General features: G+C 45.0%; 1 protein-coding gene across 1 annotated transcript in view; it reads right to left on the bottom strand.

Annotated features, from left to right (window-relative positions):
- Positions 1-27,736, bottom strand: part of VPS13C (vacuolar protein sorting 13 homolog C) — a 992,635-nt gene that overhangs the window by 805,829 nt on the left and 159,070 nt on the right. The window contains exons 12-14 of the mRNA XM_030188422.1: positions 22,046-22,152; positions 20,794-20,965; positions 10,679-10,741 (exon numbers count right to left, since the gene is read on the bottom strand). Coding sequence (XP_030044282.1) covers positions 10,679-10,741; positions 20,794-20,965; positions 22,046-22,152 — 342 coding nt within the window. The remainder of the gene's footprint in view (positions 1-10,678; positions 10,742-20,793; positions 20,966-22,045; positions 22,153-27,736) is intronic.

Raw genomic sequence — 27,736 nt, 5'->3', positions numbered from 1 at the left:
CCATGAGAGTCTGCGCATCACCACACCTTGAGCAGCGGCCCTGGACGCAACATCAAAGGTGTCATACACCCCTCTGGCCAGGAATTTTCTGCACGCCTTCAGCTGCCTGACCACCTCCTGAAATGGCTTGGCTTGCTCAGGGGGGAGCTTGTCCACCAAGCCCGCCAACTGCCGCACATTGTTCTGCATGTGTATGCTCGAGTAGAGCTGGTAGGACTGAATTTTGGCCACGAGCATAGAAGAATGGTAGGCCTTCCTCCCAAAGGAGTCCAAGGTTCTAGAGTCCTTGCCCGGGGGCGCCGAAGCATGCTCCCTAGAACTCTTGGCCTTCTTTAGGGCCAAATCCACAACTCCAGAGTCATGAGGCAACTGAGTGCGCATCAGCTCTGGGTCCCCATGGATCCGGTACTGGGACTCGATCTTCTTGGGAATGTGGGGATTAATTAGAAGCTTGGTCCAGTTCGCCAGCAATGTCTTTTTGAGGACATGATGCATGGGTACTGTGGACGCTTCCTTAGGTGGAGAAGGATAGTCCAGGAGCTCAAACATTTCAGCCCTGGGCTCGTCCTCCACAACCACCGGGAAGGGGATGGCCGTAGACATCTCCCGGACAAAGGAAGCGAAAGACAGGCTCTCAGGAGGTGAAAGCTGTCTTTCAGGAGAGGGAGTGAGATCAGAAGGAAGACCCTCAGACTCCTCGTCAGAGAAATATCTGATGTCTTCTTCCTCTTCCCACGAGGCCTCACCATCGGTGTCAGACACAAGTTCACGGACCTGTGTCTGCAACCGTGCCCGGCTCGACTCCGTGGAACCACGGCCACGGTGGGAGCGTCGAGAGGTAGACTCTCTCGCCCGCACCGGCGAAGCTCCCTCCGCCGACGTAGTCGGGGAGCCTTCCTGGGAGGCTACCGCACTCGGTACCTCAAGCGGCACCGATGTCGGAGACCTCACCCCGGACAATGGGCCAGCCGGCGCCTCGCTCGACGGTACCGGTGGCGCAAGCACCCCCGGTACCGGAGGGGTAGGGCGCAACAGCTCTCCCAGAATCTCTGGGAGAATGGCCCGGAGGCTCTCGTGCAGAGCGGCTGTGGAAAAAGACATGGAAGCCGATGCAGGAGTCGATGTCAGAACCTGTTCCGGGCGTGGAGGCTGTTCCGGGCTGTCCAAAGGGGAGCGCATCGACACCTCTTGAACAGAGGGCGAGCGGTCCTCTCGGTGCCGATGCTTACTGGGTGCCGACTCCCTTGGCGACCCAGAGCTCTCGGTGCCGACACGGGAAGGGGACCGGTGACGATGCTTCTTCGATTTTTTGGAACGAAGCATGTCACCGGAGCTTCCCGGCACTGACGAGGAGGACGTAGAATCCAGCCGTCTCTTCCTCGGGGCCGAGGCCGAAGAGGGTCGGTCTCGGGGGGGCTGTACCGCAGGAGCCCTCAGGGTAGGGGGAGACCCACCCGAAGGCTCACCGCCACCAGCAGGGGAATGGACAGCCCTCACCTGCACTCCAGACGAAGCACCACCGTCCGACGACATCAGCAGACGAGGAGGTCTCGATACCACCGACGCCGACGCAGCCCTCCGATGTCGCCCCGATGCAAAGGGCCGATGCCTCGATGCACTCGGGGGCGAGGATGAAGGTCCGGGCGCCGACGACGTCGAAGCAGTCGATACTCCCGGTGCCGATGCCGACGAAGAGCCCGAGAATAAAACATTCCACTGGGCTAATCTCGCTACCTGAGTCCGCTTTTGCAAAAGGGAACACAGACTACAGGCCTGAGGGCAGTGCCCAGCCCCCAGACACTGTGAGGACTAGCAAAGGACTTTGCTAGAAAGTGTTCCGATTGGAGGGGCTGCCGTGGACGTCACCCATCAGTGAGAACAAGCAGCCTGCTTGTCCTCGGAGAATGTGGTTTAATGAAGAACTGAAAGAATTAAAAACACAAGTCAGAAGATTAGAACGAGCATGGAATAAGAAAAAAAAAAAAAGATGGCTCCACATTTAACGACTGGAAACAAATACAAAGAAAGTACAAATACACCATCAGACAAATTAAAAGATCATATTATAAAACTAAAATCGGACCAGAGTACAAGGACACACATAAACTCTTCCAACTTGTAAACAAATTATTAAATACCACACCGGTTACTTCTAACAACATAGACACCCCATCAGCAAATAATCTTGCTAACTACTTCAAAGAAAAAATTATAAAGTTACGACTCATGATACCTACCAACTCAACAAATTATGCAAACCTCCTTGAATGTTTAGACCCAATACCTGAAGAATATCCAGCAGACCGATCATGGACCAACTTTGACATAAAATCGATCAACAACATCTCCCAATCGCTCAGAAGATACATCAAGTTGCAATGCAAATTAGACATCTGCCCCACAAACCTTATAAGATCTGCCCCTCAACAACACAAAGCAGACCTCACAAGACACCTAAACTACATGCTACAAAATGGGTTCTTCCCAAAGGATAAAGGAAACATTCTACTCACTCCTTTATCGAAAGATGCAAAGAAAAGCACAAATGACTTAAATTACCATCCAGTAGCATCCATCCCACTAATAACCAAACTGATGGAGGGTGTAGTGACGAAACAACTCACTAACTACCTAAATAAACACTCAATTCTTAATGAATCTCAATCAGGATTCCGGACGAACCACAGCACTGAAACAGTACTAGTGACTTTAATGAACAAATTTAGACAAGCAATTGCAACTGGCAACAACATACTTCTCCCACAATTCGACATGGTCAACCATGAAATACTACTACATATCCTAGAATACTTTGGAGTTGAAGGTAACGTTCTCAACTGGTTCAGAAGATTCCTAACTACAAGGTCATACCAAGTAACAGCTAACGCAACCAGATCAGACCCATGGACACCTGAATGTGGAGTTCCCCAAGGATCACCCCTCTCACCAACCCTCTTCAGCCTAATGATGATACCAATAGCCAAGCTACTAGCCAATCAAAACCTCAATCCATACATATTATGCAGACGATGTCACGATCTACATCCCGTTCAAGCATGATCTAAAGGAAATCACCAATGACATCATCCAAAGCTTCCAAATCATGCACTCCTGGGCGGACGCATTTCAGTTAAAACTCAACGCAGAAAAAACACGTCTTATACTCACTTCACAATATAATACTAATGAGTTCACCACCATCACCACACCAAACGTATCCCTTCCCGTCTCAAACACTCTGAAAATCCTTGGCATTACCATTGATCAAAATCTTACACTCGATAGCCACGTGAATAATACAACCAAGAAGATGTTCCACTCCATGTAGAAACTCAAAAGAGTAAAACCTTTCTTCCCAAGATCCATGTTTTTGCAACCTAATACAATCAATGGTACTAAGTCACCTGGACTATTGCAACACACTCTATGCCGGCTGTAAAGAACAGACTATCAAGAAACTCCAAACAGCCCAGAATACTGCAGCAAGACTCATTTGGAAAAACAAAATATGAAAGTGCAAAACCCCTAAGAAAAAAACTGCACTGGCTCCCACTTAAAGAACGTATCACCTTCAAGATCTGCATGACTGTTCATAAAATTATTTATGGAGATGCCCCATCCTATATGCTAGACCTTGTAGACCTCCCTCCCAGAAATGCTAAAAGATCTGCTCGCACATTCCTTAATCTACACTTCCCCAGCTGCAAAGGAGTAAAATATAAACTAACACATGCAGCCAGCTTTTCCTACACGAGTACAAAACTGTGGAATGCCCTTCCAACTAACCTGAAAATAATTAACAATATAACTAATTCGTAAATCTCTGAAAACATATCTCTTCAGCAAAGCCTACCTCGAAAACCCATAGCTTAACTACAACACTTCATCACAACACTTCATCACTCCACCCTTCCCCTAAAAGCCCTCTTTCTATAACTATTTCTCCATCTCTTATTGTTATCCGTGATCTTTTGTAACACCAACTGTATCTTTTGCCCTGGAATGGCACCGCCATAACAGGTTGTGTAAGCCACATTGAGCCTGCAAATAGGTGGGAAAATGTGGAATATAAGTGCAATAAATAAATATGTTCTTCACTAGCTAATCGTCAAGATAGGGGTACACATGGACTCTCAGTCTGCGTAGCTGTGACTACAGCAAGACACTTGGTGAAAACCCTGGGAGCCAATGCAAGACCAAAAGACAACAAGCAGTACTGGAAGCGATGTGTCCCCAGCCAGAACTGAAGATACGTCCTGTGAGATTGAAGTTTCTGGATGTCAGTGCAAGCATCCTTTAAGTCCAGCGAAAATAGTCAATCGTTTTCCTGAATCATCGGGAGAAGGGTGTCTAGGAAAACCATTCTGAACTTTTCTTTGACTAGGAATTTGTTCAGGGCCCTTAGGTCTAGGATGGGACACATCCCCCGCGTCTTCTTTTGCAGAAGTACCTGGAATAGATTCCTTTCCCTTCTTCCCCTGGTGAAACAAGCTTTAGAAGGCTGGAGAGTTCCTCTGCAAGTACCTGCTTGTGCTGAGAGCTGAAGTAATTTGCTCTCAGTGGGCAACCTGTTAGTCTCTTTCACCAATACAAGGTGTAACTGAGACGGACTATTTGCAGGACCCATCGCTGGTTGCTGGGGACAGTCACTTTTACAGCAGCTGTGCTCTACTAGAGCCAGTCAAAAGCTCATCCCCTGCTTTGACAGGGGAGTTGTCTGGGTATTAGGCACACGTTGTTTATGAGAACAAGCGGGCTGGATTTGAACCTGCTGAGGCTGGCAAGAGTGGTGTATCTACACCTCTATAAGTAGTAAGTACTCCGACTTGCCAAAAAGCCTCCTAGATGAAGAGGTAGTTGCACAAGGTGCCTGGTGGGAGACAGTAGCGATGGTATCAGTGTGCTTCTTGATGACGTCAGCGACTTCCTGCACCTTCTCTCCAAAAACATTAACCCCGTCCCCACCCCCAGCATCCACCAACCTCTGTTGGACTGCCGGGACCAAGTCAGAGACATGCAACCATGAAAGTCTGTGCATTGCTATACTCTGGAGTGGAGATGCTAGATGCTACATCAAAAGTGACATAGGTGCCCCTGGCCAAGCACTCGCGACACGCCTTCTGCTGCTTGACCAACCTGCTCCGATGGGAGTCTGCCAAATCAGACATACTACGTACCAAGGACCGCAAATACAGGCTAGTGTAGAGCTGGTACGATTGGATATGGGAGATGAGCATATAGACCCGATACATCATCTGCTCAAAAGAAACAATGGTTCTAACTTTTCTTCCAGGGGGTGCCAAAGCAAAGCATAGTCCGTAGAACTCCTGGTCCTTTGGAGTGTGGATTCCACCACTTGGGAACGATGACACAAATGAGGCCAATCACACCATTGGGAAGACAAAATCCGGTACATGGTGTCAATCTTCTTGGGAAGGACAAAGACCCACAGAGAAGACTCCCAGTTATTCACGTGAATGTCCCATAAAATCTCATGAAGCAGGACTGTCACAGACTCTCTAGGCGAAGACTAGTAGTCTAGGACCTCAAAAGTCTTAGCCCTGGGCTTCTTCTCCACTTCCAAAGGAACTGGAAAGGCATTCAGCATTTCCTCAATAAAAGTTGGTAACGAAAGAATCTCAAGTGGAGATGTTCTCCTTTCCTATGGAGGGGACAAATCAGATGGAATGCCATAAAACTCCTCTCTTCCGAGAAAAAGCATGGATCCTCCTCAGACTCCCATGAACACTCCTCATCAGCATCAGCCAGGAACTCCTCATGGGAAAACAGAGATCGAGCCCGCCTCAACGAAGAGGAACCATGTCCCTGAGAGGGGCGCTGAGATGTCAGCTCCAGCCTCAACACCAGTGAAGCAGTACCAACATGGGTAGCAGACAATGTGGAGACTGTAAGTGGAACCAATGTCAAACACCCCACCGCAGGCTGATGGCCATCCAGGAAAGCAGCAAGAGGCATGGCAGGCACAAGCATCCCAGACGTCGATGAACTCTGTTGTATAAACGCTGACAAAAGCTCAGGGAGCAAGGTCCAGAGGTGCTCATCGAGGGCCGACATCAGGAAAATCTGGGGCATCTGTGTAGAAGCAAGCTGCTGACCTTGTTGGGTCAAAGCGAGTGTCTCGAGCTGGCTGCCTAGAGACCCACACTTCGGCATCTCCTGTATGGAGGGGTAGCGGTCCTCCTGGTGCCGAAGCTTCTCGGGTGCCGGGGAGTCCCTTGGTGCTCCCTGCACCATGCGTAGAGGGCAATCGATGCCTATGCTTCATCCGATGCTCAGCATCAATGCTCCTCGGTGCCAACAAGGATGACATCAAGTCTTCACGTTGCCTCGGGGTCGGGTCCGATGCAGATTGGTACAGTGGGACCTGCATAGGGGCTGGAAGTGAAGCAAGTGGAGACCCATTCAATGCATTGTCCCTCCCAGTGCCTAAGGGTCTTGTAGTCATACAGATTGACACACCGATGCAGACACCCGACATCGAGGTTTTGGACCTGGCTCCAAAATGTTTCTCTCTTTTGAGCCTTCTCTGTGTTCTTGTCTTCATTCGAAGACACAGAAGACAGTTAGAAGGGGTATGATCAGGCCCCAAACACTGGAGATACCAAGAATGGGTGTCTCTGCCAGAGATGGTCTTACTTCACCTGGTACAGCGCTTAAAGCCACTAGGAACCTTCGATGACATGGAAGGAAAAACAGGCGTGGTTAAATCAAAAAACTCGATGGTGCCGAAAAAGGAGCAAAGCACCAGAGAAAAATGAAAGGAAGAACCCGACTGAAGTTCAGACCTAAATGCAGCCTACTGAGTACAGTAAAATAAAGGCAACTTAAAAAAGGGGAAAATAAACTAAAAATGTAAGGAAGAATACCCCGAATGAGACAGAAAATAAAACAAAGAAAAATCAGGAAGGCACAAAAAGAAGCTCTCACAGAAAACTGAACCGGTAACTTTGAAGAGAAAAAAAAAACAAATCCACTCCTCACTGCGAAAAAGAAACAGAACTGGTGTCACATGCTCTGGACCTGGCAACGCGAATTGCGTTATCCACATGTGAGAATCATAGGCTTGCTTGTCCTCGGAGAAACAAGACCATTCATAGGAGGTGATATAATATTGGGGTGACCTCCTTCTACCCCTAGGAGCCCTTGGGTTGCAATCTTCTCACCCCCTTTCCAACTAGCAGGAACAGAATAGCTATTTTTACCTTTGTCTGCAGTCTGCACCAAGCAGGCCCAGTGCTCCTGTAAGACCTGCCGGCATCATGCCTTCACACAATGGATTAATCTGGCAGAGGAAGACAAGTACGAGCAGCTGTTCTCTTGTTAGAAAGAGGAGAGAACAGCAACACTAGAAGTGAGGGGTTTGGAGGTAGGCTCATTATCATGCCAAGAGTCATGCCAAGTCTGTCAGACCAACTCAAAGACCAACAAAAAAACCTCTAAGCAAATTCTTATTTTTTTTCCTAAAATGAAAAAAACTTTTTCATTAATTTCACATATATCCAAGTTATCAAGAATCTGAATGAAAATCTGAAAAATCCAATTCCTAAAATAATGGGGGTGTCTGTGTTTACCGCCAGCTGATTTCTACCACGAGCTAAAAACACCACCGTGGCTTTGTAAAAGACCCCCTAAGGTTCTTAAAAATGTAGTAAAACAGATCTAGGAAAAAGAAAATCCACCCCACACCTACCCCTATTAAGCCCCCAAATACCAAGACACCTAAATTTAGAAGCCTATATAAAAAAAATAATAATAATAATTCAAAAAGCATGGCCAGTTAGATGGTGAGAATTTTAAATTCTATTTTAGGAAGCTAAAATGAGATGGATAGGTTGCTGCCTTAAACTCTCCCCTCTCTCCTGCATGACCCCCAACACTTAAAAGCTAAAACCATCACCTTCCTGCCCCTGACCTGTGATCACCCAGAGCTCCAATATCCTCCTTCACATCATCCCTAAAAAAGATTTCCACTAGCCTACCTCCCAATCAAGAAGTTCCCCAGCATAATGTCAACTAAAGAAACCAGGGGTCTTTCTTCTTTGGCAGCCATAAAGAAGTCTCTCCACCTGCAGGCACTGCCAACCTTCACTGTCATTATCTAGTAACAATCATCACTACTCACCATCAGTCACCACTGCCTGCCTGTCAGAGGACAATCACAACCCTCCTGCTGCTGAACAGGAAGACCCTCCAGTATCTTAATATTCTAGAGAGGTGGCACAGATCTAATGAGTGAAGAAAGTTACTGGAGTTCTCATTTTATTGTGCGGTAGATAGGAGAAGTTCAGGGCTCTGTGTGATCACAGCTCCAAGAACAGAAAGATAGGGCTGTACGTCAGTTAGGTGCCAAGCTTCGGCCAAGGCTGAATGGCCACCTAAACTATAGTAATTATACCAACAGATCCAATTCACTGTGCTCACATGGTAAAACACAAAGACTATACAGTGATCGCTATGGCCAGCACATCAATATACTAGTTCAACCAAAAGGGGAAGAAAAAAAACTTCATGCTACTGCGGCCCCACGTTTTTTTTTGGGGGGGAGCGTGCCAGGTGCCCTTGACCTGGATTGGCCACCGTCGGTGACAGGATGCTGGGCTAGATGGACCTTTGGTCTTTCCCAGTATGGCACTACTTATGTACTTATGACCGGACTGCCAAATTCGACAAGCCAGGGATCACAGTGAAAAAGTAATCATAGGTTGACCACCTAAATTATAGCAAATTTTCAGCATAAAATACATCTCGGTCTGGCTAACTATGCTCACCTTTAACTAGAATTTGCCTCTTACTGCTAAAATTAAGAGAAATGTATTTTAACCAGTAAAGTACAGCTTTATGTTTAAATTGAATATGCTCTTCTGGCTTCAGTATAGTATGCAGTCTGCAAATATTAGATACAATGGAATAGATTCTATATATGGCGCCTAAAAAAAAAAAGAAAAAAATTGGCACTGAAAAAAATGCTTAAGTGGTATTCTATAAGCCGTTCTAACATGTGGTTTAGAAAAGTAATACTTAAGTGGAGAGGTCACACAAATTTAGCCACTGCCATTTGCACCAGCAAAAACATGGTGCAAATGACCATGACTAAATTTACAAGCGGAACACTGAAATTCTATAAACTACACACGCTCAAGACCATACCCCCGATCTGCCCCAAAATACCCATGACCCTCCCATTTTCATGCCTTTTTGGGCTGCATATAAATTTTAGGCGCAGATCCCGTATCTACATTTATATGCACAAGTCCCAATTAAATCTAATTAGTGCCAATGACTACTTGTTAAAAAGCCAATTATTGGCTCGTTATTCTATTAAATTGTGTGTGTAAATTGAGAGTGCACCTAAATTTGTGTGCACAATTTTTGGCAATTTTCATAGAAGGGGAAATATGTACATTTTTTTTATATTAAGACTAACCGAGGAAAAAAACCTCTTAACTAGAGATGTATTACTATATGCATTTTCTTAACTGCTCTAAAGTTTTTCCTTCCCTTATTAACATTACTCTGCGTGACAAACATTTTATTATCGGAGTTCATTATAAGAAAAATGTATCAAGCCCTACATATCTTTCAAACAACAGTTTGTTTTAATACTGAACGACTCTGACAAAGTTTGGAAGCAGTGAATTCCAACATAAGCTTATTGTTGGTTACAGGTAAATGCTGAATGAAAACATTTATAGTACATTTGTAAAACATATTTAAATCTAAAATTAACATTTTGATTTATACAGGTCAAATGTTTCACCAACCTGAAAGATAGACACATTAAAGTATTTAGTACCACATTAAAACATTTTGGCACAATTCATTTTAGAATTCTCGGTGTTTTATTCAAATTGTTTAGGAGGTAAGCATAGACAGAAAAATATTTTTCATTTGCTATCCTTGAAATCAAACAAGTCACATTTTCAAAGTTACCAATATCCCACAAATTCTAATATCCCACAAATTCTATATAATGCGACTTGTGCGCATAAATCAGAATAAGTTCAGATTTGCGTGTAAAACAAATCAATTGGTTAACAACCCAATCAGCACCAATAACTGGATGTTAACAAGCAATTGTCACAAATTAGATGTTATCAATTATTGCCACTAATTAGAATTTATGCACATCACTAAGAATGTTCTATAAAGTAGTCTGTGTAAATTCTACCGCATGGATCTCAAAAGGGGGTGTGGCTATGAGTGGGGCACAGGCGGGTCGTGGGCATTCCTTCCTAAAAATTACAGTGTTATAGAATAACCTGTTCCATGTTCAAAGTTAGGCATAGGAATTTACATGTTTTCATTTGTGTAAATGACTGCACCTAAGTTTTAGTTCCATGGACGGCACTATGCATATCTGCAAAGCACGCCTAACTTTAGGACTGGTTTCATATAATACACATAGTTGCAGCTTCCATCCGTGCCAAGTTTTCCAACGCCAAATATAGAATCTAGCCCTGTAGGTCAATTGTCCTATTAACAAGCAAATACAACACATGGATATAGTTGCTATGGATATCCTGAAACTCAGGCTTAGGAATTTGATTAGAAAACCAGTGATATGGAGAGTAATTTCTTTCACACTATGTGATAAGAATTACCATTTCTAATCCCCATTTGCATTTATAACAGAAGTTGGAATCAGTCAAAATGTTACCTCTGCTTGTGCTTGCTGTCGAGCTAAAACAGTGTTGAAAACATCAAGAATTCTTTCCAAATTCTGAAACATGAAAAAGGTTTCAATATTAACTCTACATTACTTCCAGCTTTTCATAATCCTAGTCTCTGAATACACATACTAATGCACAAACTATTTCAAGAAAATCTGAACCCAAGAATTGTAATATAAATCAAGTTCAGTAAGCACAAATGCCATGCTTTAAAAGAAAAATGCCTTCACCACATGAATTTAAACAGACCAACAAATATATAGTAACAAAGCTGAGCAAACTCTATGCATGCTTTATATAAAGATCCTCTCATTGGTTCATTGTCCAATTTTGTTATCAAATATTCTTATTAAGTGAGGGTCCAGCTGCTAGTAAAAATGCTGTCATGGTCTTTAATGGAATGGTACTGCTGGAGAGGTGAGAAAAACATGGTGGAAAATCAAGGAAGGAAGGGAAACAGAAAAGAGGAAGTGAAACATCAATGGACTAAAATCAAACTGGGAACTGGAGAAGTAAGATTACTGTAAAAGTAAAAAGATTTTTTAAAAAAGATTAAAAATAATGAAAGAAAGTGGAAAGGATGCAGAGATAAATCAACAGCAAAGTTGAGAAGAGAAGAAAAGGGATGGAGAGGAGTGATCGATCACCACACACACAGAGGCAAGTTATTCAGACCCATGACACTACTGGTGATTAAAGTATCAAGATAGGAACTCCAAATCAGACTAACAGTTAAAAATAAGCCCATGTTCAACTTTTCTTTCATTTACAACTGTCCAACAGAAGAAGTGCACAAAGATGAATTAACAATCCCATTTCATCGTGAAAAGGATCCATTATAATGAATCCTGTCCCAGGGAAAGCAAAGCGCCCTACAATCCTTGAAAGTGAGAGCAGCTTACACTAATTCTAAGCTCAGAGCACTGTACTAGGCTGCATTTGGTGCTATTCTCTGAACACAAAAAATTGGACAGGAATTAGAGAAAAAAGTATTTTATTACTCACCAGCACAGGATCAGATATCAGTAGCAAGTTGTGGAAAAATAATAGCAAACCTACAAAATCTAACATCAGTACACTGGAGCAGACTCTGTGGGTGCTGTGGGTGCTTGAGCACCCCCCATATTGAGAAAATTGCTTGTATGTGTCCAGGGAGGGGTTATTTCCATTGGGCTTAGCACCCCCAATAATTTTGAAAAGTTGGCTCCTGTGCATCAGTACCTCTGGTAATTATAAGTAATCACACTAATTATATAAAGAAGAGAAAAAGGAGGAAGGAAAGTTTATTACTCACTGTCATACAAAGGTCACAGAACACCCTCCAATTTCTACGCCTCAGCTCTTCCTCTCTCTGATCATCACCTAATCACATTCACACTTCATCACCCCCCCTCAGCCCTGCCCAACATTAACCACTACTTCCAGGAATCTCCAGGCTATCAACCCTCCCACCTTATCCTCTAGTATTTCTAATCTCCTCCCCTCCATCATGTCCTCCGACTCTGTCGACAAGGCTGTCTCCGCTTACAATGCCACTCTCTCCTCTAGACACCCTCACACAATCCATCCCCCGTCCCACAAGGCATACTAAACCCCAGCCCTGGCTGACCCCTTGCATCCGATACCTTCGCTCCTGCGCCCGATCTGCTGAACGCCTCTGGAGGAAATCTCGCACCCATACCGATTTCCTTCATTACAAATTCATGCTATCCTCCTTCCAGTCCTCCCTATTCCTTGCCAAACAGGACTATTACTCCCAATTGACATTCTCTCAACTCCAACCCTCGTCGTCTCTTCGCCACCCTTAACTCCCTCCTCAAAGTGCCCTCCACTCCCACCCCCCCTCACTCTCTCCTCAATCACTGGCTAACTACTTCCGCGACAAGGTGCAGAAGATCAACCTTGAGTTCACTACCAAGCCACCTCCTCCTCTTCACCCTTCAACCCATTCCCTCAACCAACCAACCCAGGCCTCCTTCTCCTCTTTTCCTGATATCACCGAAGAGGAAACTGCCCACCTTCTTTCCTCCTCGAAATGCACCACTTGATCCTCTGATCCCATCCCCACCAACTTACTTAACACCATCTCTCCTACTGTCACCCCCCCTCCCAATCTGTCATATCCTCAACCTCTCTCTCTCCACTGCAACTGTCCCTGACACCTTCAAGCACGCCGTATTCACACCACTCCTCAAAAAACCATCACTAGACCCTACCTGTCCCTCCAACTACCGCCCCATCTCCCTCCTACCCTTCCTCTCCAAGATACTTGAACGCGCCGTTCACAGCCGCTGCCTTGATTTTCTCTCCTCTCATGCCATCCTCGATCTGCTTCAATCCGGTTTTCGCCCTCTTCACTCGACAGAAACGGCACTCACTAAAGTCTGTAATGACCTGTTCCTTGCCAAATCCAAAGGTCACTACTCCATCCTCATCCTCCTCGACTTATCCGCCGCTTTTGACACTGTCAATCATGATTTACTTCTTGCCACACTGTCCTCATTTGGGTTCCAGGGCTCTGTCCTCTCCTGGTTCTCCTCTTATCTCTCCCACCGCACCTTCAGAGTACATTCTCATGAATCTTCCTCCACCCCCATCCCGCTCTCTGTTGGAGTTCCCCAGGGATCTGTCCTTGGACCCCTTCTTTTTTCAATCTACACCTCTTCCCTGGGCTCCCTGATCTCATCTCATGGTTTCCAAAATCATCTTTATACTGACAACACCCAGCTTTCTCTCTCCACACCAGACATCACTGCGGAAACCCAGGCCAAAGTATCGGCCTGCTTATCCGACATTGCTGCCTGGATGTCCAACCGCCACCTGAAACTGAACATGGCCAAGACCGAGCTTATCGTCTTCCCACCAAAACCCACTTCTCCTCTTCCTCCACTCTCTATCTCAGTCGATAACACCCTCATCCTCCCTGTCTCATCTGCCCGCAACCTCGGAGTCATCTTCAACTCCTCCCTCTCCTTCTCTGCACATATCCAGCAGATAGCCAAGACCTGTCGCTTCTTTCTCTTTAACATCAGCAAAATTCGCCCTTTCCTCTCTGAGCACACCACCCGAACTCTCATCCACTCTCTCATCCACTCTCACCTTGACTACTGCAACCTACTCCTCACTGGCCTCCCACTTACCCATCTATCCCCCCTTCAATCCATTCAGAACTCTGCGGCACGTCTTATATTCCACCTGGACCGATATGCTCATATCACTCCTCTCCTGAAGTCACTTCACTGGCACCCGATCAAGTACCGCATACAGTTCAAGCTTCTCCTTCTAATCTACAAATGCACTCAGTCTGCAGCCCTTCATTACCTCTCTACCCTCATCTCCCCTTACGTTCTCACTCGAAACCTCCGCTCACAGGACAAATCCCTCCTCTCAGTATCCTTCTCCACCACTGCCAACTCCAGGCTCCGCCCTTTCTGCCTCGCCTCACCCTATGCCTGGAATAAACTTCCTGAGCCCTTATGCCAAGCCCCCTCCCTGCCCATCTTCAAATCCTTGCTCAAAGCCCACCTCTCCAATGTCGCCTTCGGCACCTAACCTTTATACCTATTCAGGAAATCTAGACTGCCCCAATTTGATTGCCCCTATTTGACTGACTGTACATTTGTCATTTAGATTGTAAGCTCCTTGAGCAGGGACTGTCCTGTGTTAAACAGTAGCACTTTAGAAATGTTAAGTAGTAGTAGTAGTAGAGAGAAAGAAGAGAAAGAAAGGAAGAAAGAAAGATTCTTAGTTGTAAAGAATTAGTTCTTACGAGAGGGGGAGGTGAAGTACCCCCTTCTGTAAAAATAGACCATGGGAGGATCTGAAACTCTCTTGCCAGCATGGCTAGTTTTCAAAGTTTCTCTGTCTACATCGTACTTTTATAGGCCTGTAGTGAGCATTCACTTCTCCTCTACCCTGGACCAATCATAGGTGCTGCATATGTGCTGGAGACTTGTAATTGGTTCCTTCATATGAGCTGGAGGCTTGCAATTGGTGTCTTTGCCACACCTCTTCTCAGTAAATTACATTTGTAACAAGTTATACCAGCTAGTTGAGTTGCCCTATCAACGCAGTGGCATTCCTAGGGGGACTGACACCAGGGGCGGATCGCCGATGCGCCCCGCCCCCCCAGGTGCAGCGCCCCCCCCCCCCCAGATGCAGCGTGACACCCCCCCCCCCCCGGGTGCACACCGCTGGCAGGGGGTGCCACGTGCGTCTGTCCTTCGTTCCATGCTCCCTCTGCCCTGGAACAGGAAGTAACCTGGTCCGGGGCAGAGGGAGCATGGAACGAACGAAGGACAGGTGCGCGCGGCACCCCCCCCCCCCCCCCCAGCAGCGTGCACCCGGGGGGGGGGGGGTACTGCAAGCAAGCAATACATGGGAGACACCCTTCGAAAGACCTAGGAAACAAACTCTAGGCTCTCAACTTACAAGCTGTGAGAGCCACAGACTGGAAGTTGGGATGTAGAGGTGACCCCCCTCATTCTGAGTAATGAGGGTCGGAAAACAATCCAATCTCCACGGTTCTTCAGAGGATAACTCGAGAAGAAGAGGGAACCAAATCTGTCACAGCCAATCATGGTTCTGCGGTCTTGCTTATGTTTCAACAAAGCTTTTCCTAATAGAGGTATTGGAGGATTTGCATACAGAAGACCTATCCCCCAATTGAGAAGAAAGGCATATGTCTGTCATGGACCTAAAGATGTAACAGAACAGAGGGACCTTGTGGTTGATCCGAGTGGCAAAAAGATCAACTGAGGGGGTGCCCCATGCTTGAAAGATCTTGCGGGCTATGCCCATATTTAGAGACCACTCGTGCAGTTGCATTATCCTGTTTAGCCTGTCGGCCAGGGTATTGTTTATGCCCACCAGATACGTGGCTCGAAGGAACATGCCATGTTGGCGAGAATGCCACATTCAGACAGCCACCTGAAAGAGGGTGTAATCCGGTGTCCTCCTGCTTGTTGGTGTAATACATTGCAACCTGATTTTCTGTTTGGATGAGTAGTACAGCAAAGAGAGGGAGCAAAGTACAAACAAAAGTCCAATAAACAAAAATAAAGTAGCAGGAGCCTCAAAATTAGGGACACAGTTCCTTTAATCATACACCCTGATAAAATAATCTTCAAAAAGACCCAACACGGGCCATGTTTCAGCTGCATCAGGGGTCACAAAGGTAGCAGGGACAGTGTGCAGCGATGTAGATAAACTCAACAGAACTACTGATGGTTGTAGGCTGCAACATCTATTCCTCCATATATAATTCAGTGGAAAAACGTGCTCCTGCAGCCTACAACCATCAATAGTTCTGTTGAGTTTATCTACATCGCTGTTTGGATGAGTACAATTTGGTGAGATAATCAGTCTCTGAAAGCCTTTAGAGCGTTCCAGATCACCTGAAGCTCCAGGAGACTGATCTGAAGATTCGTTTCCTGGGCAGACCAAGCACCCTGATTGTGAATCCCATCTACATGAGATGTGTCTGTCATCAGCACTTTTCGTGGCTGAGGAATTTGGAATAGAAGTCCCAGAGTCAAATTGGATAGAATTGTCCACCACTGAAGAGAGCGTACAAGCTCCAGGGACACTTAGATAACATCTTCTAGACTTCCCATGGCCTGTTACCACTGAGAAGCCAGGGTCCATTGAGCTGATCTCACGGAAGATGTGTCATGGGTGTAACATACACCGTGGAAGCCAAGTGGCTCAACAACCTCAACATCTGTCGAGCTGTGACCTGCTGAGAGGCACGAACCTTGGACGCAAGTGAGACAAGATTGTTTACTCACGTTTCCGGGAGGTAGGCTCAAACACTCTGTGTGTCGAGCAGGGCTCTTATGAACTCCAATTGCTTGACAGGGTGGAGATGGGACTTGGGATAGTTTAAGATGAACCCTAGTAGCTTGAGCACCTGAATAGTCATCCACATGGACTCCTGAGCACTATCCTGTAAGGTGGTCTTCACCAGCCAATTGTCAAGATATGTGAACACATGGACTCCCAGTCTGCATAGCGATGCCGCATCTACTGCTAGACACTTGGTGAAGAAACTGACGCGAGGCCAAAAGGCAACATGCGATAATGCAAGTGATTTGTTCCCAGCCGAAATCAAAGATTTTTCCAGTCAGCTGGAAGTATCGGAATGTAAGTATATGCATCCTTTAAATCCAGAGAGCATAGCCAATCATTTTTCTGAATCATTGGGAGAAGGGTGCCCAGAGAAACCATCCTGAACTTTTCTCGAACTAGAAATTTGTTCAGGGCCCTTAGGTCTAGGATGGGACGCATCCTCCCTGTCTTCTTCTGCACAAAGTACCTTAAATAGAATCCCTGCCCTTCTTCCCCTGGTGGAACGGGTTGAACCATATGGGTCTTTAGAAGGGCACAGATTTCCACAGCAAGCACCTGCCTGTGCTGAGAGCTGAATGAATGAGCTGTCCGTGGGAAATTTGGAGCTTTGAGATGCCAATTGAGGGTGTATCCGAGACGGACTATTTGAAGGACCCACCAGTCAGAGGCTATAAGAAGCCACTTTTGGTGAAAACTTTTAGCCTCACCTCGATTAGCAAGTCATCCGGGACAGACACTTTTACTGCAACTATGCTCTGCTGGAGCCAGTCAAAAGCTCGTTCCTTGCTTTGCCTGCGGAGCAGCAGGGGTCTTAGGCACACGCTGTTGATGTGAACGAGCACTCTGGGGCTGAGCCTGAGTAGGCTGGCAAGCCAAGGATTGTATTTATGCCTAGAACAGTAGTAGGAACCCGCTTCCTAGGTTTGCCAAAAATCCTCCTAGCTGAGGAGGTGAATGCAGAAGGCGCCCAGCATTAGAAAGAAGAGACTATCAGAATGCTACTTGATTTTGTCTATTAGATTGTAAGCTCTTTGAGCAGGGACTGTCTTTCTTCTATGTTTGTGCAGCGCACACCTTGTAGCGCTATAGAAATGCTAAATAGTAGTAGTAGTAGTAATTTGGTCAGCGACCTCCTCAACCTTTTCTCCAAAAGTGTTATTCCCCCAGCAAGGGCATCTGCCAACCGCTGCTGAACAGTGTTCCAAATCAGAAACATGCAACCATGAGAGTCTGCGCATTGTTATACTTTGAGCAGATATCCTGGATGCCACATCAAAAATGTCGAGTGCACCTGGCCAAGAACTTCTGACATGCCTTCTGCTGTTTAACCAACTGGCAAAAAGGCTCAGCGTGCTACGAAGGGAGCATGTCCACCAAGTCCGACAGCTGTCGCACCGAGTTTTGCAAGTACATACTCGTGAAGAGCTGGTAGGATTCCCAAAAGAATCCAGGGTTCTACCTTCTCTGCCTGGGGGTGCCAATGCATAGTCCCTAGAGCTCTTTTGAGAGCGTACTCCACCACCATGGAATTTTGAGGCAACTGAGGCCTATCAAAACCAGGTGCATTGTGGATCCAATACCAATGCACACCGTTGCATGAGGCCATCCATCAGTTTTGGGAGCAAGGTCAAGATGCGCTCAAGGGATCACACTGGGAAAAAACTGGGGTATCGGTTGAGGCGCAGGTTGCAGAACCGCTGTGGTCAAAGCGGGAGCAGGATAGCTACTGCTTGAAGACAGGCGCATTGCTCCTATATGGAGGGAGAGTGATCCTCTCGGCACACACATTTCTCAGGTGCCAAATCCTTCAACACCCCAGAGCTCCCGGCACCATGCATCGAGGGTGACCAATGACGATCTTCCTTAGCCTTCGTCTGAAGTTTGTCACAAAGACTCCTCAGTGCCGACAGGACAACGTCAAATCCTCACATCACCTCGGGGTCGGGTCAGACAATGGACAGTCCCAGGGGGCCTGCACAGCAGGCCTCGAAACAGGTGGAGACCTATTCGATGTTTCACTGCTCCCAGTGTCTAAGGGTCTAGACGCAGCCATGCTTACAGACGCTCCCAATGCAATGCTCAACGTCGATACTGACGTCGAGGACCCGGACTTGGGTCCAAAAATTCTCTCTCCTTGAGCCTGTCGGGAAACCTGTGCCCTCTTTTCCATGCAAAGACAGAGAACTCAGCAGAGCCCAAGACACTGAAGACACCAAGAATAGGTATCTTTTCCCGAGATAGTCCGATTGCACCATGTACAGCACTTGAAGCCACTGGGAATCTTCTTGGACATGGAGAGAAAAACTTCCAGCTAAATTAAATGACTCAATGGTGCCTGAAAAGGAGGCAAGGCACAGAGAAAAACAAAGGGAGAGACCCGGGCATAAAAACGGCCCAATGATGACAGAAAACAAATAATGAAACCGAACAAAATGATTATAAAGAAATTAAATGAAGGATAAGAAAGGGCTCAAATACAAACAGCCAAAGATAAGACGTAGAAAAAACAACCAGAAGGCACAAAATAGCTCTAAAAAAAAAAAAAAAAAGGGCAAGTGAGGACAAAAAAAAAAAAAAAAAAAAACCAGCACCTTCTCCTCCTGCAGAAAAAAAAAGAACTGATGAGACTGCATTCACGAGATGGGCGGGAAGGTGCTCGCACTCCACAAAGCTCTCTTTTTAGCTCTGGCAAAATGCCAGACCGGGTGACGCAGATCAGCGTCACCCACCTGTGAAGATAGAAGCCTGGTTGTCCTCGGAAAATGGGGTATTCACTAATTTTATATTGTTGAAATGTATATGGCAAGCTTTTAAACTGGACACAATATGTATGAAGTGTAACCAGACTGACAATACTCTCTCCTCCATGCTTTTTGAAAATGTGACCTCATACAAATCTATTAGAGAGCCATCAATAGATATTTAGGGCCCTTATTAGGTTGTTGAAATACCATATTTGTGGAAAGGGATTGTGCTTAATAAAACAGAGGCTTATGGGATTCAACATTGAGGCCTTAGATTATTGAGTAAAACTGTATATAGTGAAAAGTATGTTCTTCATCAGTGGCTGCAGGACGCACCCCCCACTTATTGGTATCAAAGAAATAAATTTTGTGCATTGATATGGGAGGTTCAAGGTATAAATAAAGTCCCTGGGAGAGAAAAAACATTTTTGATGGTTTGGGACTGTTACTTAAAAGCTCTCTTTCTAGAGCATGTAGCATAGTGTTGAATGGTTTTCAAAGTAGGACTTAAATCCAAATAGTACAAATTGAATTAGAGGACTATCTCCCAGGATGGGAAAGGAGATAGGGGAGGATTCCTACTGATATATGATAATAGGAATGACTCAAGATCATAAGAACTCAGACCAGTCAGCCATCCTAATACTCATTATCTAGGATGGGGTGGGGGGGAAGATATAACGATGAGAATAGGGGGTATTTTGCATGTTTATTGTGCATGGTTCACAGAAATTAGGTTGTTGTAGTAAATACTATATTTACTGTCGAGCTGTGTCATTAAGTGTTCAATATCACTGTTGGAGACCTTGTTAGTCCATGTATATATTTTGCAAAAGGTGGGTGGGGGATGTTTTATTTAAAAAGCTGGACCATATCCTTGGTTCAATTGGGAATGGCTACATGTTTTTCCATGATTTTGTAATCTTCAAGGGTTTAGTCTATGAAGCTTGATGATGTTATTTCATTTTTGTGATCCTGAATAAAAAGTATTTAAAATATAAATTGAACACCTAATAATACACAATTTCAAACAGAAAAATAAACTTAGACAAGTGACATCCTGTGTGACAGAAAGGATACACTAAGAGGAGAATTGCTTTACAGAGAATATTTTAAAAGAAAGTTAAGTCTAAGAAGGACTAATGGAAATCAAGTGAAAATGCTCATCTACCATGAGGCAGAAATCCACACTACACATTTATTTGTATACGAAGAATATTTACCAGTAATTTAAAATCAAATATAGATTTAAAAGTTCCAGCATTAACTTGCATGTTATCTTGCATATCACTTATGAACCGTGGCCTACTTATCGGAATAGAGCACGTATCTTCTCTTATTTGTGTATACTTCAAATATTGACTATTATAAGAATTTTTGTACACTTATTACCTATTTAATCACAATTGTTTGCCACACTAAACTCAAATATAACTTGGGATAATGTTGGGTATAAATGTCTTAAATAAATACATAAATAAATAACACACAAATGTACACAAAGTTACCTGAGTTGATTTCTGCATTTCATCTGAGACTTTGCTCTGGATCAGTTTCCACTTATATAGGTTTTTATAAGTCTTTAGATTGTTCCTATGCTGCTTTATGTTACTCCATGACCACATATGGCTATATCTTCTGACATGGACTTCAAGAATGCTGGTAATTGCATACTGCCACCTACATTAAAAGTAATTTAAATCTATTGGTATTTTTTAAATATTTGAAAATTTGCCACTGCTGATAAAGAAATGGAACATATAAAGAAATAAAAATCACAGTTAATCTCAAAAAACAAGATAGTTTAAGATGTCAGTTATTCTAGCACTTTTCCCCCACACCATAAATTTTATGCATAAACTTCAGAATAATGGAGTAAAGATGGCACTTAAAGGATCAACAATTTTAGCTTATAAAGATAGTAAAAAGGTTGACACTATTCTATATGTGTATATATATATATATATATATAGAGAGAGAGAGAGAGAGAGCAGAGAGTCTACAGAATGCCTTAATTTGGAATACTGCAGGAAAAGAAAAAAAAGTTAATCAGAATAAAAGATATCTTGCTTAGGAGTAAGCAGACAAATCAGCAGAACAATGCAAAACCTAAACCAAGTACACACTTTCTATTCTAACCATAAAGGCCAGGTTTTGTGCATGTAATTTTTAGCAACTTTTATAGAATTTGGGAACTTTGCCTGCGTATTTTTACTCAGAAACAGTAGATGAACAAATTGACAGTATAAATAGGTGTGGGTACCTTTCCTGGGAAAATCTTACATTCACTACATGCATATCTATATACACTCCCTCAAGCTGTGTGCTAAAGCAGGCTGTTCAAGTTCAATCCTCAAGGACAGCAACTGGCCAAGCTTTCAGGATATCCTTCGTGTGCATGGCAAAAATTTGTATGCCTATTACAACCACTGCATGTGGATTTCTCTCGTAAATATTCATTAGGGAAATCCTGAAAACCTGGCCTGCTTGCAGCTCTTGAAGACTGAGCTTGGACAAGTCTGTGCTAAAGCTATATTCATGCTGCTCCAATCTTTGCTGAATGTAAATTATTAGCAGGAACACCACAGCAGAAGAGTGATTCAGACCTGAAAGTACAAAACCGGTGGCCTAAAAATGACTGAAAGATGGCAATGCTAAACACACAGAGATCTTTCCAGCTAAATTTGACAGTACTAGCCAGATAAATACAAATTATACAAATAGATGAAGTATAGATGAAAACAAAAAGATCTTGCTTACCATTGTCTACAGTTTTTGTGCAGTGGCACATCTGGTCTGTATTTTCTGTATGGTGCATTCCTGACCATATAATCTACAGATTCCAAGAGGTCGATCATACTTAGATACTGTATATATTTAAAAAAATTAATCAAATAGGATTAAAGGTAAAGACAAAAAAATGCTTCAAATCAGAGACTAAATCAAGCAAAACCATTTAAAACCTTAAATAAAAATCCTTAAGATAGCAACCATTAACATTTACAGGGAACATCAGTGGCTTTCAAGAAAAGCCAAAAAATAATTTAGAAGAAGAATTGCAACTCAGATTCACATATGTTTTTAAGTCATTTTCAAGGTCACAGCAATATTCTTAGTCAAACTGCCCAAACTGTTTATTTATAGATTTTAATGTTACATTCATATAACAAACATAAATGCTTGGCAATATCAGAAATAAAAAAATAAACATAAAATAGAAATTAACCTAATAGGAAATTGACCCATCAACTTTGTCCACATATATTTTGATCCAAATACAAGGAAATACAAAGTAAATACGTCATAAACAAATGGAGCAGTGGGGAGTAATAAACACTTGCAGCCAATTTAAACAGCATATTATTAACTAGTGGAAGCATTCGAGGAAACATCTCTTTCACCTTCCCTAGAATTAATAAATTCCTACAATTTCTTTGGGTCAAAGAAAACAATCAAATTTAGAGACACTAAATATCTGCAAGCAAATTTTAATACGAAAAGTCCACTTAAGTTAAGAACTCTTGGCTTTAAAGCCAAAGATTCTTGCCTTTTTGGGGGGGTGACCCTAGCTAAGTCTGGGAAAACTTGAACCTTAGACCCCCAAAAAGTAGAATTGATATGACGAAAATAAGAACAAAATATATTATTTCTGTCTGGATCTAAAGCAAAAGTCCCCAGAAGAGTAGTCCGTTCCGTTATAACTTCTAAACAGCTTTCCAGGAATTCAGTCAGGTTTAATTCTAGTTGAGGATGCACAGGTGGAGATCTTGAAAATCCCGTTATATATTGGGCTCTATGGGTGCGAAACCCTCAGCTGGAATTCCCAATATTTCACAAAAATACATTTCCAATGCAGGAATCAGCAGTGACTTAGGAAAATTTAAAAATCTCAAATTGTTCCTTCTTCCATGATTATCTAAATATTCAAGCTTACGAGCTTGAATATCTCTCTCCCTGATGATTGTAGCTCTGTAATTAATTTCGCCTTCTAATGAATCAGTTTTATTTACTTGAAAATCAATTTTCCAGACAGAACATGATAGGATTGTTTTATCTCCAAGACCTCTCCCCTAAAGGAGTTAGACACCTGCAGAAGGGAAGAGTTCAAACCTTGAATTGCGTCCCATAAGGACTCCATGGGTCACAACATCTGGTTTCTTCAATCCTCCATTACCACAAAAAACAGCTCCCTGGTTGAGGAAGAGGACTGAATAGCCTGCATATCCTCTGATGCTGAAATCCCAGTGGACGAGGTAGCGACTGGTCCTCCTCTTACAGTAGGAGAAACCAACTCCACTTTGGGCGCCTCACCATGCTGCGTCTCCGTCGTCACAGATCTGCTTCCGGGTCGTGGAGGAGCTGTGCTGGAGGGAGGACTAAGTGAGACTCCCTCTATGCTGTGGTCCGCCAGAGAAACTGTGTAACCAATTGAGGCGGGTGCCAGCTCTCCCAGCGTTTGAATGCCGAATCTCACTAGAGTGGTCTGACATAAGGTATGGTGATCTCCAGAGCTCAAGGTTTTCCCTTTTATTTTCCCCATGTCTAGCATGGGGAGAGACTCCAAAACGTCTGGCACAATCGCGGAGACTCAGGAGCTCAGAGAACACCTATCTGCTCCAAACTCCATCTTGGATCCAGAAATCCCAAACTGTTTCTTTCTAGAGCTGCCATTTTTTAAGTTATAAATAAAAAAAACAGCAAACTCCTAGATGCACTCATTCAGACATTTAAGCACTTCTTACACTAAAACACCTGAACAGCAATTCTATACTGTGTCCCCGCATCTATATACCCCTCGTGCACATAAATGACAATAGTGCTTACAAAGCTAAATTCACACTTACCCACAAAATTTCCATCAGGGCACCTATGTACTATCTGTAGAAAATGTTATAAATTACATACATTCCTGCAATATTTACACAGCCACTGTTATGCCAGGTTTATGGCTGGTGTAACTGAAGACGTGAAAATGTAAGGTGCGCTAAAGCGAAAGCTACATACCTGTAAAGGGTATTCTCCGAGGACAGCAGGCTGATTGTTCTCACACGTGGGTGACGTCGTTGGCAGGCCCAGAACCAGCAGTTTTCCCTAACAAAATGTTTGCTAGCCTCACGCTCCCATGCGCACTGCACATGCGCGACCGTCTTCCCACCCATAGCGCGAGCGTGCTCCTCAGTCCAGTAAAAAGCAAAGAAAGGGAAGACACAACTCCGAAGAGGAGGAGGGCGGGTTTGTGAGAACAATCAGCCTGCTGTCCTCGGAGAATACCCTCTACAGGTATGTAGCTTTCGCTTTCTCCGAGGACAAGCAGGCTGCTTGTTCTCACACGTGGGGAATCCCTAGCCCCCAGGCTCACTCAAAACAAGAAACATGGTCAATTGGGCCTCACAACAGCGAGGACATAACTGAGATTGACCTAACAACTTAACCAACTAACTGAGAGTGCAGCCTGGAACAGAATAAAAATGGGCCTAGGGGGGAGGAGTTGGATTCTAAACCCCAAACATATTCTGCAGCACCGACTGCCCAAACCGACTGTCACGTCGGGTATCCTGCTGAAGGCAGTATTGAAATGTGAATGTGTAGACAGATGACCAAGCCACAGCTTTACAAATCTCTTCAATAGTGGCTGACTTCAAGTGGGCCACTGACGCCGCCATGGCTCGAACATTATGAGCCGTGATATGACCCTCAAGAGTCAGCCCAGCCTGGCAAAAGTGAAGGAAATGCAATCTGCTAGCCAATTGGATATGGTGCGTTTCCCTACAGCCACTCCCCTCTTGTTGGGATCAAAAGAAACAAACAGTTGGGCGGACTGTCTGTGGGGCTTTGTCCGCTCCAGATAGAAGGCCAATGCTCTTTTGCAGTCCAATGTGTGCAGTTGACGTTCAGCAGGGCGGGTATAAGGACGGGGATAGAGTGTTGGCAAGACAACTGACTGGTTCAGATGGAACTCCGACACCACCTTCGGTAAGAACTTAGGGTGAGTGCAGAGGACTACTCTGTTATGATGAAATCTGGTATAAGGAGCATGAGCTACTAAGGCTTGAAGCTCACTGACTCTGCGAGCTGAAGTAACTGTCACCAAGAAATTGACCTTCCAGGTCAAGTACTTCAGATGGCAAGAATTCAGTGGCTCAAAAGGAGATTTCATCAGCTGGGTGAGAACGACATTGAGATCCCATGACACTGTAGGAGGTTTGATGGAGGGCTTTGAGAAAAGCAAACCCCTCATGAAGCGAACTAAAGGCTGTCCTGAGATCGGCTTACCCTCTACACGGTAATAAGCACTAATAGCACTAAGATGAAGCCTTACAGAGTTTGTCTTGAGACCAGACTCAGACAAGTGTAGAAGGCATTCAAGCAGGGTCTGTGTAGGACAAGAGCGAGGATCTAAGGCCTTGCTGTCACACCAGACGGTAAACCTCCTCCATAAAAAGAAGTAACTCCTTTTAGTGGAATCTTTCCTGGAAGCAAGCAAAATACGGGAGGACACCCTCTGACAAAACCAAGGAGGCAAAATCTACACTCTCAACATCCAGGCCATGAGAGCCAGGGACCGGAGGTTGGGATGCAGAAGTGCCCCCTCGTTCTGAGTGATGAGGGTTGGAAAACACTCCAATCTCCACGGTTCTTCAAAGGACAACTCCAGAAGAAGGAGGTACCAGATCTGACGGGGCCAAAAGGGCGCAATCAGAATCATGGTTCTGTGATCTTGCTTGAGTTTCAGAAAAGTCTTCCCCACCAAGGGTATGGGAGGATAAGCATACAGGAGGCCCTCCCCCCAATGAAGGAGAAAGACATCGGACGCTAGCCTGCCGTGGGCCTGAAGCCTGGAACAGAACTGAGGGTCCTTGTGGTTGACTCGAGTAGCAAAGAGATCCACCAAGGGGGTGCCCCACGCTTGGAAAATCTGGTGTACCACTCTGGAATTGAGAGACCACTCGTGAGGTTGCATTATCCTGCTCAGTCTGTCGGCCAGACTGTTTACGCCTGCCAGATACGTGGCCTGAAGAAACATGCCGTTCCGGCAAGCCAAAAAGCCACATTCTGACGGCCTCCTGACACAGGGGGCGAGATCCGGTGCCCCCCTGCTTGTTGATGTAATACATGGCAACCTGATTGTCTGTCTGAACATGGATAATTTGATGGGACAGCCGATCCCTGAAAGCCCTTAGAGCGTTCCAGACCGCCCGCAACTCCAGAAGATTGTGTTCTTGGAGAGACCAACTCCATTGGGTGTGAAGCCCATCGACATGAGCTCCCTACCCCAGGAGAGACACATCCGTGGTCAGCACATTTTGTGGGTGAGGAATTTGGAAGGGACGTCCCAGGGTCAAATTGGATCGAATCGTCCACCAATGCAGGGATTTGAGAAAACTCGTGGACAGTCGGATTGCATCTTCTAGATCCCCCGCAGCTTGGTATCACTGGGAAGCTAGGGTCCATTGAGCTAATCTCATATGAAGACGGTCCATGGGAGTCACATGAACTGTGGAGGCCATGTGGCCAAGCAATCTCAACATCTGCTGAGCTATGAACTGCTGAGACGCTCGTACCCAAGAGACGAGAGCCAGTAGATTGTCGGCCCTCGGCTCAGGAAGGTAGGCACGAGCCATCTGGGAGTCCAGCAGAGCTCCTATGAATTCTAGCCTTTGTACTGGAAGAAGGTGGGACTTTGGATAATTTATCACAAACCCTAGTAGCTCCAGGAGTCGAATAGTCATCTACATTGACTGTAGAGCTCCTGCCTCTGAGGTGCTCTTCACCAGCCAATCGGCGAGATAAGGGAACACGTGCGCTCCCAGTCTGCGTAGAAACGCCGCTAATAAAGCCAGGCATTTTGTGAACACTCTGGGCGCAGAGGCGAGACCAAAGGGTAGCACACAATACTGAAAGTGCCGTGTTCCCAGACGGTCTAGGATGGGACGCATCCCCCCTGTTTTCTTTTCCACAAGAAGTGCCTGGAATAGAATCCCTGCCCCGGTGACACGGGCTCGACCGCATTGGCGCTGAGAAGGACGGAGACTTCCTCTGCAAGTACCTGCTTGTGCTGGAAGCTGAAGGACTGAGCTCCCGGTGGGTAATTTGGCGGTTTGGAGTGGCCTAGTGGTTAGAGTGGTGGACTTAGGTCCTGGGGAACTGGGTTCGATTCCCACTGCACAGGCAGCTCCTTGTGACTCTGGGCAAGTCACTTAACCCTCCACTGCCCCAGGTACAGTAAGGAAACCTATAATGCAAGAGCGAACAGTACATGCTCTACCACCTGTTCGACCTTCTCGCCAAAAATGTTATCGCCCCGGCAAGGCGCATCCGCCACTCGCTTCTGGACTCTACTGTCCAGGTCAGTGGCATGCAGCCATGAGAGTCTGCGCATCACTATACCTTGAACAGCGGCCCTGGATGCAACATCAAAATTATCGTAAACACCCCTGGACAGGAATTTAC

This window comes from Microcaecilia unicolor, chromosome 1 (genome assembly GCF_901765095.1).
Source record: "Microcaecilia unicolor chromosome 1, aMicUni1.1, whole genome shotgun sequence".
Classification (NCBI taxonomy): domain Eukaryota; kingdom Metazoa; phylum Chordata; class Amphibia; order Gymnophiona; family Siphonopidae; genus Microcaecilia; species Microcaecilia unicolor.
The sequence above is the reverse complement of the archived record's forward strand: the minus strand, read 5'-3'. Positions and strand labels throughout refer to the sequence as shown.